Consider the following 14,438-nt stretch of genomic DNA (forward strand, 5'->3'; position numbering starts at 1 on the left):
AGAGAAAGAAGACATTTCAACTTGAAACAACTTTGTCAGAAGTGGGGTGAGAAAGATGGCAAATATGATAGTTTTCAAATGCAAACATGGTAGGGAAGGGATGGATAGGACAAGGAAAATATATCTGGTTGGGTGTGTCCAGGGTTACTGTGGGATTGAGCTATTGATTAAGTTGTCTGATTGATTATTAAAGGGGATCTATCCGTGCTCTATATAAAATGCTGGAAGAATTCTACAGGGCAGGCAGCATCTGTGGAAGGAATGGACAGGGGATATTTTGGGTCGGGACCCATCTTCCAAATCTGTCTGTCCATTACCTCCACAGATGCTGCCTGATCTGCTGAGTTCCACCAGCGCTTTGTGTTTTGCTCAAGACTCCAGCATCTGCAGTCCCTTCTGTCTTTATCCCTGCCTTGCGATTTCTGTTTTTAACCTTTACATTTGCCTCCATTATTCTCAACTGTTAACAAACATCAAAAAAGAGTAGATTCCTTGGCCTAAGTGGATGGAGACTCTAATTGTTTCAGGGTTGAGGGCTGATCTCTGCACTGAGCTGCATTCTTGGGCAACACAGTAGCACAACTGGTAGAGCTGCTGCCTCACAGCGCCGGAGACCTGGGTCCAATCCTGACCATGGGTGCTGTCTGCGTGGAGTTTGCATGTTCTCCCTCTGGGTTTCCTCAGGATGATCAAGTTTCCTCCCACTTCCCAAGACTTGCAGGTCTGTAAGTTAATTGGCCTCTGAAAATTCTCCCAAGCGTGTCAGGAGTGGATGCGAATGTGGGATAACGTTATTCATGTGTGAAAGGATTTTTGATGGTCGGCGTGGACCCAGTAGGCCAATGGGCCTGTTACCATATTGTATCTTTCAATTAATGTTTGTGTTTTGTGAGGCAGGGGATGGTGGAGTAATCAGCATCATGAGGAGGGATTTCCCATCTCAGACTTGGCACGGTGACTCTGGTTTTATACTCTGATTTTTGCAACATGCACCAGCATAAATAATATGCTTAGCCCTAATATTAATTTCTCCAGAGTGGGCTTTCAATGGATTGAGAAACTTTCCAAGGAAATGGAATTGCAGTGGAGCTTATCTATATAGCTGGACTTTCATCTCCCCATCTGAATAACTCTTGGTTACATTTAGTTTCTACTGCCCATGTGAAGATGACAATCGGGTCAATATGGATGGATTTGCCATCCCATCTTGAGAAGGGCAGCTCCATTTATGCATGCTGGAAGTAGACAGGGGATGAACCAAGGTTACCCTATACCTGTCATAACGTTGACTGACAGGCTCAGCTTTATTAGCAAGTTGAATCTTATGCAAATTCACTGGCAATCTCTTAGAAGAGTGGACCACCTGCTGAATCTAATGGATATTTGCCAATCCCATCAATTGTTTGGAACCTGGATCTTTTCGGAAACATCTCAAGGATCCCAGAGTCAGCTGCAGACAAACAGGAAAAAGGCAGGAAATAGGTGGTTATTTCTTCTGAGCTAATAATGCTTTGAATGTGTGGCTACTCCGTTTCGCAGTTCTGGCTAGATTTCTATAGGTACGGATGGCTGATTGTACGCATGTGATCATCGCCACTGGAACCAGTTTAGTAAACTGCATGGTTTGTTTGTCTATCAACACTTGGTTAATGTGCAACCTCAAAAAGTTAATGCATGTTTAAGCCAGATTCCATGGACCGTAATATGATGCTTAACATACTTCAGAGACTGCAGTTCGCTGAAGCAAACAAAGATGCTGAGTTATAGGAAATATAAATTGGGTTATTTCCTATTTGAGGGGGTAATCCGTAAATGGTAATTTTTACTTGCATCAGTCACATTAAAGATTTTAGTTATCTGTTGGATTTAAAGTACCCTTAACCTAAACAGGGTGGCACAGTGGTGCAGCGGCAGAATTGTTGCCTTACAGTGCCAGAGACCCGGATTCAATCCTGACTACGGTTGTTGACTGTATGGAATTTGTACGTTCTCCCCGTGACCTGCATGGCTTTTCTCCAGGAGCTCAGGTTTCCTCCCACACTCCAATGACGTACAAGTTTGTAGGTTAATTGGCTTGGTCAAATTGTAAAGTGTCCCTCATGTGTAGGATAGTGCTTCTGTACGGGATTGCTGATCGGAGCAGACTTGGAGGGCCGAAGTGCCTCTTGTCGCACTGTATCTCTAAACTGAACCTGTAAAAGTCAGTGCTTGGAATCTGCTGTTGATTTATTTCAATACCAATGATTATGTGGAGAATTAATCTACTTGCACCAAAATAGGGTATGGTGATAGAGATCTTGACAAGTTTTCCTATCTTTTACATTAAATACACGTAGGCATCTTAATTGAGTCAACCAACAAATGTTTTACAATAGATCACTGGGCCCTTTTAAACAATTCCGCTAGTTTGTTGGCCAGTTTTTCCTTTTCTTCATAATCCTTACTCTCCATAATCGTGTGCAAGGACCAGCTTCATTGTTAATGCTGAGTAGGAAGCAAAGTAGATTAGTAAAGAGTGTGTGAAGAAAGCATAGATAAAGTGAACAGTTCCCTGTGCTGCCTTGAAATATTTCTGGAGGTCAGCTTGAAGTGATGAAATCTATAATCTGTTTTGTGTAAAGTGACATTGATTTCCTTGTTCATTGGTTTACAATGTCTGAACATTGATGTCATAATGGACTTGGAAAGGAAATTGATTAACATAAAAATAAGGAATGAGTTTATTTAGTTTGGTGGTACTTATTGTTTCAGACAACGTTGTGTTCCAATGGTTGTCTGGCAGGAAATTACATCTTTTCCTGTAAGGCAAATGTGGATTGACATTTTTGTGCTGATTCAAATGTTTTTTCTTTTAAAATAAATTTTAGGGGCTCTTAATGGATATAACGACCCTGGATAATATCACATTAATTGTGATACATAATTATGTAAATTATGTTTTATTAGGTGTTCATATTCAGCATAGTATCATCATATCATATATATACAGCCGGAAACAGGCCTTTTCGGCCCTCCAAGTCCGTGCCGCCCAGTGATCCCCGTACATTAACACTATCCTACACCCACTAGGGACAATTTTTACATTTACCCAGCCAATTAACCTACATACCTGTACGTCTTTGGAGTGTGGGAGGAAACCGAAGATCTCGGAGAAAACCCACGCAGGTCACGGGGAGAACGTACAAACTCCTTACAGTGCAGCACCCGTAGTCAGGATCGAACCTGAGTCTCCGGCGCTGCATTCGCTGTAAAGCAGCAACTCTACCGCTGCGCTACCGTGCCGCCCATAATAAGCATCAAAATATCAGTGTGTGGACACATCCATATCAATTTAACAATGAATTTCTGCATGAGAAATGGCCTTCACTTCAATTTCCTCAATGAAATTGTATTCCAGGGCTAGATCAAATATTTTTCTGCTTCCTTTTTCTTCTTTTGAACCTTCTACAAATAGGAAGAGTTAAATTGTTATTAATATCAATAATCCTACCATCGTATGTTAACTATTAATTGTTGAACTAATTTTAAATATCTTAATTTTGAACTTAAAAATAACTTTCATGTTTCATGATCTTTGCACGAGCCAACAAAAATCCCCCTTAAATTGTCATTGTATATAATTCCTATAGGAGAGTTCTCACCAATCCATCGTGGGCTGCAAGCCTTTGAAGATTTAGTTGAGTCAATTAGTCTATTAATGTTAACTTTAAGGGGGTTAAAGGATGGTTGAAACTTTAAGGGGGTTAAAGGATGGTTAAACTTAAAGGGTTAAGGGGGTTAAAGGATGAGGGGGGATCTTATTGAAACATATAAGATAATTCGGGGATTGGACACGTTAGAGGCAGGAAACATGTTCCCAATGTTGGGGGAGTCCAGAACAAGGGGCCACAGTTTAAGAATAAGGGGTAGGCCATTTAGAACGGAGATGAGGAAGAACTTTTTCAGTCAGAGAGTGGTGAAGGTGTGGAATTCTCTGCCTCAGAAGGCAGTGGAGGCCAGTTCGTTGGATGCTTTCAAGAGAGAGCTGGATAGAGCTCTTAAGGATAGCGGAGTGAGGGGGTATGGGGAGAAGGCAGGAACGGGGTACTGATTGAGAGTGATCAGCCATGATCGCATTGAATGGCGGTGCTGGCTCGAAGGGCTGAATGGCCTACTCCTGCACCTATTGTCTATTTAGTTTAGTTTACAGATACAGCGCGGAAATGGGCCTTTCGGCTCAACTCGTCCGGGCCGACCAGCAATCCCCGCACACTAACACTATCCTACACACACTTGGGACAACTTACAGTTATACCAAGTCAATTAACCTGCAAACCTGTACATAAGGTCATAAATGATAGGAGTAGAGTTAGGCCATTCGGCCCATCAAGGCTACTCTGCTATTCAATCATGCCTGATCTATCTCTCCTTTACCCCATTCTGCCTTCTTCCCATAACCTCTGACACCTGTACTAATCAAGAATCTATCTCTCTGCCTTAAAAATATCCACTAACGTGGCCTCCACAGCCTTCTGTTGCAAATAATTCCACAAATTCACAACCCTCGGACAAAACAGATTTTACCTCATCCCCTTCCTAAAAGAACGTCCTTTAATTCTGAGGCTATGACCTCTAGTCCTAGACTCTCCCACTAGTGGAAACATCCTCTCCACTTCCACTCTATCCAAGCCTTTCACTATTCTGTATCTTTGGAGTGTGGGGAAACAAATGGAGATCCCGGAGAACACCCACGCAGGTCACAGGGTGAATGTACCAACTCCATACAGACAAGCACCCATAGTCAGGATTGAACCCAGGTCTCTGGTGCTGTAAGGTAGTAACTCTACCGCTGTGCCACCATGCCGCCGTAATATCATCAATCTTTTAACTAATAATAGGAATTGGATATATTGCTGTCAATAATTTTCATTTATAAACCATTTCTGTATGTAGTCCATATTGGGAGTTCTTTCCCTGTCATAGATTAAACCATATTTCACTTACTGGCGAACCTTGTATATTGACCCTCAGGATGCAATTCAACCATGCATTGAGGCTCATACCTATTGTGGTGAACTGCCTTTAAAGTCCTTGTGTACATGCAGTTGTGGCCAAATGAACTGGCCTTGCTGAACTGGTGATTGGATCTCCGTATAATACCAGGTGTCCAAACCCCTAACTAGCTGAGAGCATAATGTTTTCAATAATTACAGTCAGATATTCACTCAGTCACAGGAAGTCTTGAGAAAGGTGAGCTGTCAAGTTAAAGAGTATCGTGCTTTATTAATATTGGCTTTGAAGCAGAATTTCTTGAATACCATGAAGTGAATGAATGCTGAGCATTGCCAGATTCTTTACCTGAATTATGGCATAGTCTGCTAATTTTTGCACAGTAGGTAGTGCCTTAATGAATTGCTACACAGACATTCCCTATTTGCACCCATTGATACTCAGTAACTGCACAAAGAGTAATTCTTCGGCTTCTCCATCTACTCAAACAAGTTTCCTGACACCTGGATTACAGTTATGTGTTGGAAGGAACTGCAGATGCTGGTTTAAATCAAAGATAGCCACAAAATGCTGGAGTAACTCAGCAGGTCCGGCAGCATCTCTGGAGAGAAGGAATGGGTGACGTTTCGGATCGAGACCCTTCTTCAGGTCTGAAGAAGGGTCTCGACCCAAAACATCATCCATTCTTTCTCTCCAGAGATGTTGCCTGTCCCGCTGAGTTACTCCAGCATTTTGTGTCTACCTGAATTACTGTTGTTCACGAAGCACCACTCTGCTGTATTTCAAGGCTACATGCTGTTGCAATGCTCAATTAGAAATTCATGTTACAGGTAAACATAAATACTTTTGTAATCTTAAAATGCAGCTTTAACAATATTTTTAGTTATTATGTTTCATACAGAATATATTTATAGTTATTATTTAAATCACTGAAAAAAATCAGTGATTTCAGTTTGGCCACTAAAAAAAATCACCCACAGCTGAACTGGCATGATTTCTCAAGATTGGCTCAGTTTACTATTTATAACGAGCTTTTGGGCCAAACTGGACTTTTGTTGAATCTCCGTTTCAGTAGGAGATAGGAAGCTGTGCACAGCAATGACTGCCCTGTTGAGGGGCTTTGCATCCCGTTTGGCAAGAAAATTGCTAGCTGAAATATTTTATGGATGAAGAGTAAAAGTGGGTGGAGAATATCACAGGACATTTTCCTTTCCTGATGCAGTGTTGGCAGTCCATGTGTTAGAAGACTTGGAATAAAAGCAAGGGAGCAGATGTAGGAACATGTTCGGTCTCAGGAAATTTGCTGCAGTAAGACCTGGCAAAATTTCTCTGTTCCAATTAATGGGTAAATTATATTTCCCATTAAAATCTACTGTTAAACCTTGAGCCAGAATTGATGCCAAATCCTGAAAAAAAATGTACAGCCCTGAAATTGGCAATTTAGTAAGAACATCAACATGAAATCAGCCCCACAGGCTGATGTGTCCAGTTCAAAGCACAATTCTCATTAAAAATTAAGCATACATTAATTTGGTCTCATGTCAGATTTTCTCATAGTCTCAAACCAGCTGCAATAGAAAGATAGAATTTGCTTGCTGTTGATAGGAACATTGAACTGCTGATTGTTTTGTATTATATTGTTCCATCTGCATTCATTTAGCTTTTTTCAATAAGGGACAAACCTTGGCATGCAATGACCATTTTTCTTATGGTTATTATTTTTTTGTTTATGGCAGCCTAAATGAACCAAATCTTCCACTGATCTAGAGTAGCTGTTCCAGGCCACTGTTGTGGCTTGCAGGGGAAATGATGTGTGCATTCACCCTTTCCATTTCCAGTGCCTACTCCGGTTTTTTTCCGAATGGAGGTTCATCTTTTCATACTGAAAATTTTGAATTTTTAAATTTGTGTTGATTTTTTTTCTGATTCTCCAAATAATTCCAGGAGAAACCTCTCATCCTATGAATGTTCTTGTATTTACAGACAGGATTATGTTCTTATGTCCATGAACCTGAAAACTACCAGAAAGCAAAATTCTATTGATTTTGAATTTAAAGTACATTAATTAAGCTGTGCCTGTTGCTTTCTGTGGGAGATGTTTCCATGCTTCTACCATTCTTCATGTTATGGAATGACCTGGCTATAGTTTTGATGTTATGTTCTGTTGTTCTGGACTTGCCACATGCAGAGTTAGACTGTGTTTTAGACCTCATAGGTTATGGGAAATAAGCAGGAAGAAGGAGTTAAGGCCAAAGTAATATCAGCCTTGATCTTACTTAACAATGGAGTATACCATATGAGCTCTGGCCTGTTTATTTGTAATGCAAAGGTTTCTCCATCTTCCTATCAGTTCCAGAGAATATTATGGGTGGTGGGGGGTAAAAGATTAGAGTCACAGAGACTCTAAAGATTAGTTTATGCCCTTACTTCTTGTATATTACCCCTGAACATCACATTCAATGATGTTTCTTGTGGGTACGCTCCAAAATGGCTTTGGAATTCTAGCTAGATAATAGGACCTCAAAGTAATGATACTTGTGAAACCTGTGTGCTTCATTATCTCGACCCCTTTAAAACTAACAGCAGAAAGAATTGTGCCATCATAGGAATTTACAAGAGCCATTCAGACTATCATAATTTTGCCAGGCAAAAGGCCCCTGAATCTATTTCCATTTTTCAGATCTGGGTCCATTGCTGAATGTTTATGACAGTTCAAGAGCTCATCCAAGTATCTATCAAGCAGGGAGGCTTTTTGCCTCAATTAGACTTTCAAGCTGAGTTCTGGTCTAACTGGGGGATTGTTCTCATGTATGGTGATAGTCTTGTTGAAGTATCTGCAAAAAAGGTATTTCATTGTAGGTGGTTACACATTTTAATAAAGAAACCATTGAACCATTGAAAATCCTACCACTGCCTGGATAAAACATTTTACTTCCAACACCCTTCTGATTCATCTACCAATGGCCTTAAATTTGTTATTTACTAACAAATAATGTCCTCCTATTCACTCCAGAACAGTAACATTCTTGTAAATCTCCTGTGCATCCTCCCCAGCACAAAATTGCCTTAATGTAGTGATTAGAATTGTATATAGTTCTCCAACAATGGATGCTTTTTTCACATAGTTCAAGCAAAACACCCATTTCATTTATTGTATACAGCTGCAAATATATAAAACTCAATCATATTTTATTTTAACCAATTCTTTGTCTTCACATTTGCTTTTTAGTTTTAGAGATACAGCATGGAAACAGGCCCTTTGGCCCACTGAGTCCATGCTGAACATTGATCACCCGCTCACACAAGTTCTGTGTTATTCCACTTTCTCATCAAATTCCTGCATATTATGGGGAATCTTATGGAGGCCAAGAAACCTACAAACTTGTACATCTTTGGGATGTGGGAAAAAACTGGAGAACCTGCAGGAAACCCATGAAGCCACAGGGGGAATGTGCAAATTGCACCGAAGTTGGGATTGACCTAGGTCTCTGGTGCTGTGAGGCGTCAGCTCTACCAGTGTGTCATTTGGATTCTATTTGCCAATTTTCACAAAACTTCTTTCTTCCCATTAACCATACAGCCATATTTTTGTATAAGAAAATAACTGCAGATGCTGGTACAAATCGATTTATTCACAAAATGCTGGAGTAACTCAGCAGGTCAGGCAGCATCTCGGGAGAGAAGGAATGGGTGACGTTTCGGGTCGAGACCCTTCTTCTCTCCCATTCCTTCTCTCCCGAGATGCTGCCTGACCTGCTGAGTTACTCCAGCATTTTGTGAATAAAGCCATATTTTTGTAATCATCTGCAAATATTTTGAATATGGCTCAGTATTTAAATATAAATCGCTTCTCAAAATCACACAAATAAAGATATATAGTGCTGAGCCCTGCAGAGAACTTCACTGAAAATAACCGTCCAGGCAACAAGGTACTTGCCTATTATTGCACTCTGCTCCCAACCATTAAATCAGTTTTGGATCAAACCTGCCACTTTCCTTTGCAGCCCATGGGCTTTTATTGTCTGATCAATTTGCCATGCTGAAATCCACTTAGAGTACATCAAATACACTTTCCGCATTTGTCCTTTGTGTTACTCCTGGAAAATGTGGTATTGGTCAGTCGCAACATTCCCTTAATACATCCATTCCAACCATATTTGATTATCCTGTGCCTTAATACATTATGATTAAGATTGTGCCTTAACAACGATGCTTTGCTAGCAGTCATTCAGCATTAGCCCTGCAGGCAAATCCTATTGGAAAAAGATATGGTTAAAACCTGAACTACTTCCTCCCTAACTTCTCTTAATAGCTACGGTTATATTTCATTAGGCCTGTCAACGTACCCACTTTCAATGATGATAAACCTCTTACTATTTCATTTCTCACTATATTTCACTATTTTTTTCCTCTTTAACTATAGTATCTACACTGCCCTCTAATGAAAGCTAATACTCTGGATTCTTCAAAGATAATATTCACATGTTTTAACACAGAGATAAATGTTTTTGTCTCAGTATGCTGTAGTCTATTACTCTTTATAGGAATAAAACATCTTTGGTTTTTCATTAATATAATTTATCATATTTTTTCAATTTTTTTTGTTTTGTTTTCTTAACGTGCTCATTCCTTCCTTCCTATGTCTCTGCTCCCTTAAACTGTCTGTGATTTTGATCACTCATGATGATGGAAGCTTTTCTTTGAGTCATTCTATTGTTTATTTTTCATAGCCAGCAGCTCCAGCTTTGTGGAATCAATTGTTCTGAACACTCACTGTTTCCCGAAAACTACAGACACAAAATGAACAGCAACTTCACCATTTTTAATTGAATTCACTAGGTACATAACATTCAAACCCTCCCTGTTGGATTACATCAATATATTTGTACCAGCTAGCAAAGGCATGTTATGTGATTCAAAGACCTTGTAGAAGGTTCATAATTTAGTTGCCAGTCTTCGAAGTGTATTGGAATTGTATTGTGGATTTAATCTTTCATTGAACTTCGATTGTGTGGTGTTAGTGTCAGACAATTGGGAGGGTAACCTTTTCTTTGATCTGAGCACAGTGGAATGAAAAACAGAAATTTGTATACAAAATGAAGACACCAACCAGAACGATTTAAGAGAGTAAGGAAAGAAACATCAGAAAGTATTTTGAAATAAAGTATTTTCACCAAGAGAAGCAATGTAAAGGAAGTTGGATCCGAAAGAAGAAATGAAAGCAAAATTGCACCTTATAATTTACTTTTCAAACAGGATTAGAATGATTTGAGAACTCTTTACTGTAGTTATATTGTATATTCTATTTCAGAATAGATTTAAAATAAATGAGTTGAAATTATAGTCTGTAAAATTTGGAACGTTAGTAAACAGATCTATTTTTAAAGAGTATTTCTGGAGCTGGCATTCAACTAAAATGCAAATGGTGCCAAATCATTGTGAACTTTTCGGTGCAGGATTCCCACACCCTGTGAATCAGAACATGGTATTAGATAAGCAAATGGTCTGTGGCGTTAATTCCCATGTGATTTCTTTCAACTTCCTGCCATTCTTTCAAAGGAAACACCAGAAATAAATAGTGCAGAGCCATACATTTATACATTTTTCCACTTGCAAACCAACGTGGACTTGGGGAAGCACATTCATGTATAGATATCTGCATTAAAGCACGAAAAAAGAAATGAAAAGTTTCAAAGTCATTGTTTTTCTGTTTTTCAGCTTATATTTGAAAGGTAGGAATGGTTTATTTATAGCCTCATCAGGTTACTTAACTATAGCCTTGTCAGCCTTATTAGAAAAAGAAAATTCTACTTGTTCTTTGTTAGTTTTCATGTCAACCACTTTTAATTATTTCCAGCTTCAGAACTATTCAAAAGTTACACGTAATGCAGCTTGATTATATATTCACTGAAAACGTAATGTTTAGCCCTCTCCACCAGTATTATCTTTCTCCACAAGTGATAAGATGTTTGTAACACTTTCTATATTTCTTGCACCACAAGAAAAAGAAAAATAAGTTTTAAGTTTATCACTTCAAAGAATGTTTTCTTTGAGTATGATTTGGGCAATTCTATTTATTCATAATATATGAGAATAAGAAATCATTACTATTTTGCATGGTGAACTTAAAATGTATTTATATTACAGGAAAATACTCTTATCTTTAATGTTTCTGCACTTTCTGGATGATATATTTTTGTATATATTAAGTTTGGCATTTATAGCAAATCAGTTGCAGTGAATGTTCTTATAGTTGAATAGGCAAAAGTTTAATATTTATTTCAGCTCTTTATTTTTTACAATGTGTGAGTTTGTAGCCATTGTGGTAAGAGGTGAATAACATAAGTAGTAGCATTCACCAAATAATCTTGACAATAATAAAGAGTAAGAGCAAGAGTGGATGTTGGACCGCTGGAAAATAAAGCTGGGGAAATGATGATGGGGAGTAAAGAAATGGCAGAGGAGTTGAATAACTTTTTCCATCAGTCTTCACAATGGAAAACACTAGCAACGTGCTTGAAATTCAAGATAATCAGGGGGTGGAAGTTAGTGGAGTGGCTATTACTAGGGAGAAGTTGCATGGAAAGCTGAAAGGTCTGAAGGTGGATAAGTTACCTGGACCAGATGGACTGCACCTTAGTAGTCTGATAGAGGTGGCTTTTGAGATTGTGGAGGCATAGATAGTGATATTTCAAGAATCACTAGAGTCAGGAGTGGTTCTAGATGATTGGGAAATTACCAATATTACCCCACTGCACAAGAAGGGAGCACAGGGGAATAGTGGGGACTATAGGCCGGTTAGTCTGACTTTGGTGGTTGGTAAGATTTTAGAGTCAGTTATAAAGGATGAGGTTACGGAGTACTTAGAAGTTCACGATAAAATAGGCGGAGATCAGCATGGCTTTGTGAAGTGGAGGTCTTGCCTGATAAATTTGCTGGAATTCTTTGAAAAAGTAAATAGCAGGACAGACAAAGGAGAGTCAGTAGATGCTGTATATCTAGATTTTCAGAAAGCCTTTGATAAGGTGCCACATGGGAGGCTGCTAAGGAAGATGAGAGCCCATGGTATCAAAGGGCAGATACTGGAATGTATATCAGGTTGGCTGGATGGCAGAAGAAAAAGAGTAGCAATAAAGGTTGGCTGTTAGTGACTAGCGGAGTTCCGCAGGGCTCGGTGCTGGGGCGACTGCTCTTCACGTTGTATATTAATGATTTGGATGAGGGGATTGAAGGCTTTGTGGCCAAGTTTGCAGATGATACAAAAATAGGTTGAGGGGCACGTAATGTGGAGAAAGCAGGGACTCTGCAGAAAGACTTGGATGGGTTGGGAGAGTGGGCAGAGAAGTGGCAGATGGAATATAGTGCAGCAAAGTGTGGAGTCATGCATCTTGGTAGTAGGAATAAAGGCGTAGATTATTTTCAAAATGGGGAGAGAATCCAGAAATTGGAGGTGTAAAGGGACTTGGGAGTGCTGGTGCAGGATTCCCAAAAAGTTAATGTGCAAGTCGAATCAGTAGTAAAGAAAGCAAACACAATGGTAAACACAATGCTAGCATTTATTTCAAGAGGGCTTATATACAAAAACAGGGATGGTCAGGCCTTATTTGAAATATTGTGAACAATTTTGGGCACCATATCTGATGAAGAATGTGCTGGATCTGGAGAGGGTCCAGAGGAGGTTTACAAGAATGATCCCAGGAATGAGTAGGTTAACATATGATGAGTGTTTGACGGCACTGGGCCTATATTCACTGGAGTTTAGAAGAAAGAGACGTACAGAATAGTGAATGGCTTGGATAAAGTGGGTGTGGAGAGGATGTTTCCACTAGTGGGAGAGTCTAGGACTAGAGATCATAGCTTCAGAATTATAGGATGTTCTTTTACGAAAGAGAAAGGGAAGTATTTCTTTAGTCAGAGTGTGGTGAAACTGTGGATTTTTTTGCCACAGAAGGCTGTGGAGGCAAAGTCAGTGGATATATTTAAGGCAGAGATAGATAGATTCTTGATTAGTATGGGTCTCAGAGGTTATGGGGGAAGGCAGGAGAATGGTGTTAGGAAGGAGAGATAGATCAGCCATGACTGAATTACAGAGTAAACCTGATGGGCCGAATGGCCTAATTCTACTTGGACTCGAAACAAAACAAACGCTGATGGTGCAAGTGGAGTGTGGCCACACAAGAAACTCAAAGAGACAGATTTAAGGAATATTGCAAAAGTGAGAGTAAAAATCATAGGTGCATGAGGCCAAAATGCATAAAAGACCAGCTGCAATTGAAATGTCAACCAAATGGACAATAAAGGATAGATGCTGGAGAATGATTTGGTAAAAGGAATAAGCAAGAAAGGATAATTTATCATAAATAGTGTTGGTAATTTTCTTGTGCACTTCTATCTCTTGCAAAGTGTTTGCCTTTTCTTTCCTACTCACTTCCACCTCTAGTTTCCCTCTCTCATGACTCAGTCTGAAGAAGGGTCTCAACCCAAAACGTCACCCATTCCTACTCTCCAGAGATGCTGCCTGCCTTCTGAGTTACTCCAGCTTTTTGTGTCTATCTGTCATCTTTATTGTGCCTGGTCTCTTGGCTACAGACCCAGCCCAATGCAGGTCCCTCTTAATTATCTTCTAAAATGGTCTCGCAATTCTGCCATGAAATTAGAGAATGGCAGAAACACTCAAAAAGACCAGGCAGCTCTTAGGAAAGTGAAGCCGAGTTAATATTAATTCTGTTTTTATTTCAGATTTGCAGCATCTGTAGTTTTTTAATTTGATTTTCACGAGAATTTTTGCTTAATCGCTAAACTTTGGGCAAAGGCATGTCTAATCCTATCAGTTGTACTAAGTATTCCATCATACTTCTGTACCTACTAGATGGTGCAAGGTTTTGAGGAATCAGAATACTTAGCCTCTAACTTGCTTCTGTTGCCATAATATTTATCTGACTGCTCCAGTTAAATTTCTGGTCAATGATTATCCCAAATTGTTGATGTTACGGGACTCGCCGTTCGATGGTGATAACATTAAATACTAAAGGTGGGTTGTTAGATTCAGTTTTGTTGCTAATGGCCATTGACCGACCACTCGATTTGTCTGAATGTTACTTCCCATGTTTTTGCCTGTGCTTGAATGTCTTACTCCAAACAGGCTTGGGCTGCTTTGTTGGACGAGGAGCTGCAAGTGGAATTTAACATGATGCAATTATAGAAAACATCCTACTTCTGATCCCTGAAGCAGCTGGAGATGTCTAGTCCTAGTTCATTGCCTTCAGGATCTCCTGCAGCATGTGTTGGGACTGAGATGATGCATGTCTAATGACCTTGACTATCTTCCCTTTTCAAGTTTTGACTCCAATGACTCTGTTTTTTTCTCTTGTGCATCAGTTGGCTGCACTTCCTCGTTGTTTCAGGGACCTGGGTTAGAACCTGGTCTCTGATGTTGTCCAGATGGAGCC

The 14,438-nt window shown here is 39.6% G+C and overlaps 1 protein-coding gene and 1 long non-coding RNA gene across 2 annotated transcripts in view; one reads left to right on the forward strand and one right to left on the reverse strand.

Annotated features, from left to right (window-relative positions):
• Nucleotides 1-2,424: 2,424 nt before the first annotated feature.
• LOC144600102 (uncharacterized) overlaps nucleotides 2,425-14,438 on the reverse strand; it is a 183,915-nt gene continuing 171,901 nt past the window's right edge. Inside the window, exon 4 of the long non-coding RNA XR_013548082.1 lies at nucleotides 2,425-2,484. This is a non-coding gene — a long non-coding RNA (uncharacterized LOC144600102). The remainder of the gene's footprint in view (nucleotides 2,485-14,438) is intronic.
• The window catches only part of ecscr (endothelial cell surface expressed chemotaxis and apoptosis regulator), a 42,104-nt gene continuing 38,272 nt past the window's right edge, over nucleotides 10,607-14,438 (forward strand). The window contains exon 1 of the mRNA XM_078411519.1: nucleotides 10,607-10,721. Coding sequence (XP_078267645.1) covers nucleotides 10,670-10,721 — 52 coding nt within the window. The 5' untranslated portion in view covers nucleotides 10,607-10,669. The remainder of the gene's footprint in view (nucleotides 10,722-14,438) is intronic.

This window comes from Rhinoraja longicauda, chromosome 14 (genome assembly GCF_053455715.1).
Source record: "Rhinoraja longicauda isolate Sanriku21f chromosome 14, sRhiLon1.1, whole genome shotgun sequence".
NCBI lineage: Eukaryota > Metazoa > Chordata > Chondrichthyes > Rajiformes > Arhynchobatidae > Rhinoraja > Rhinoraja longicauda.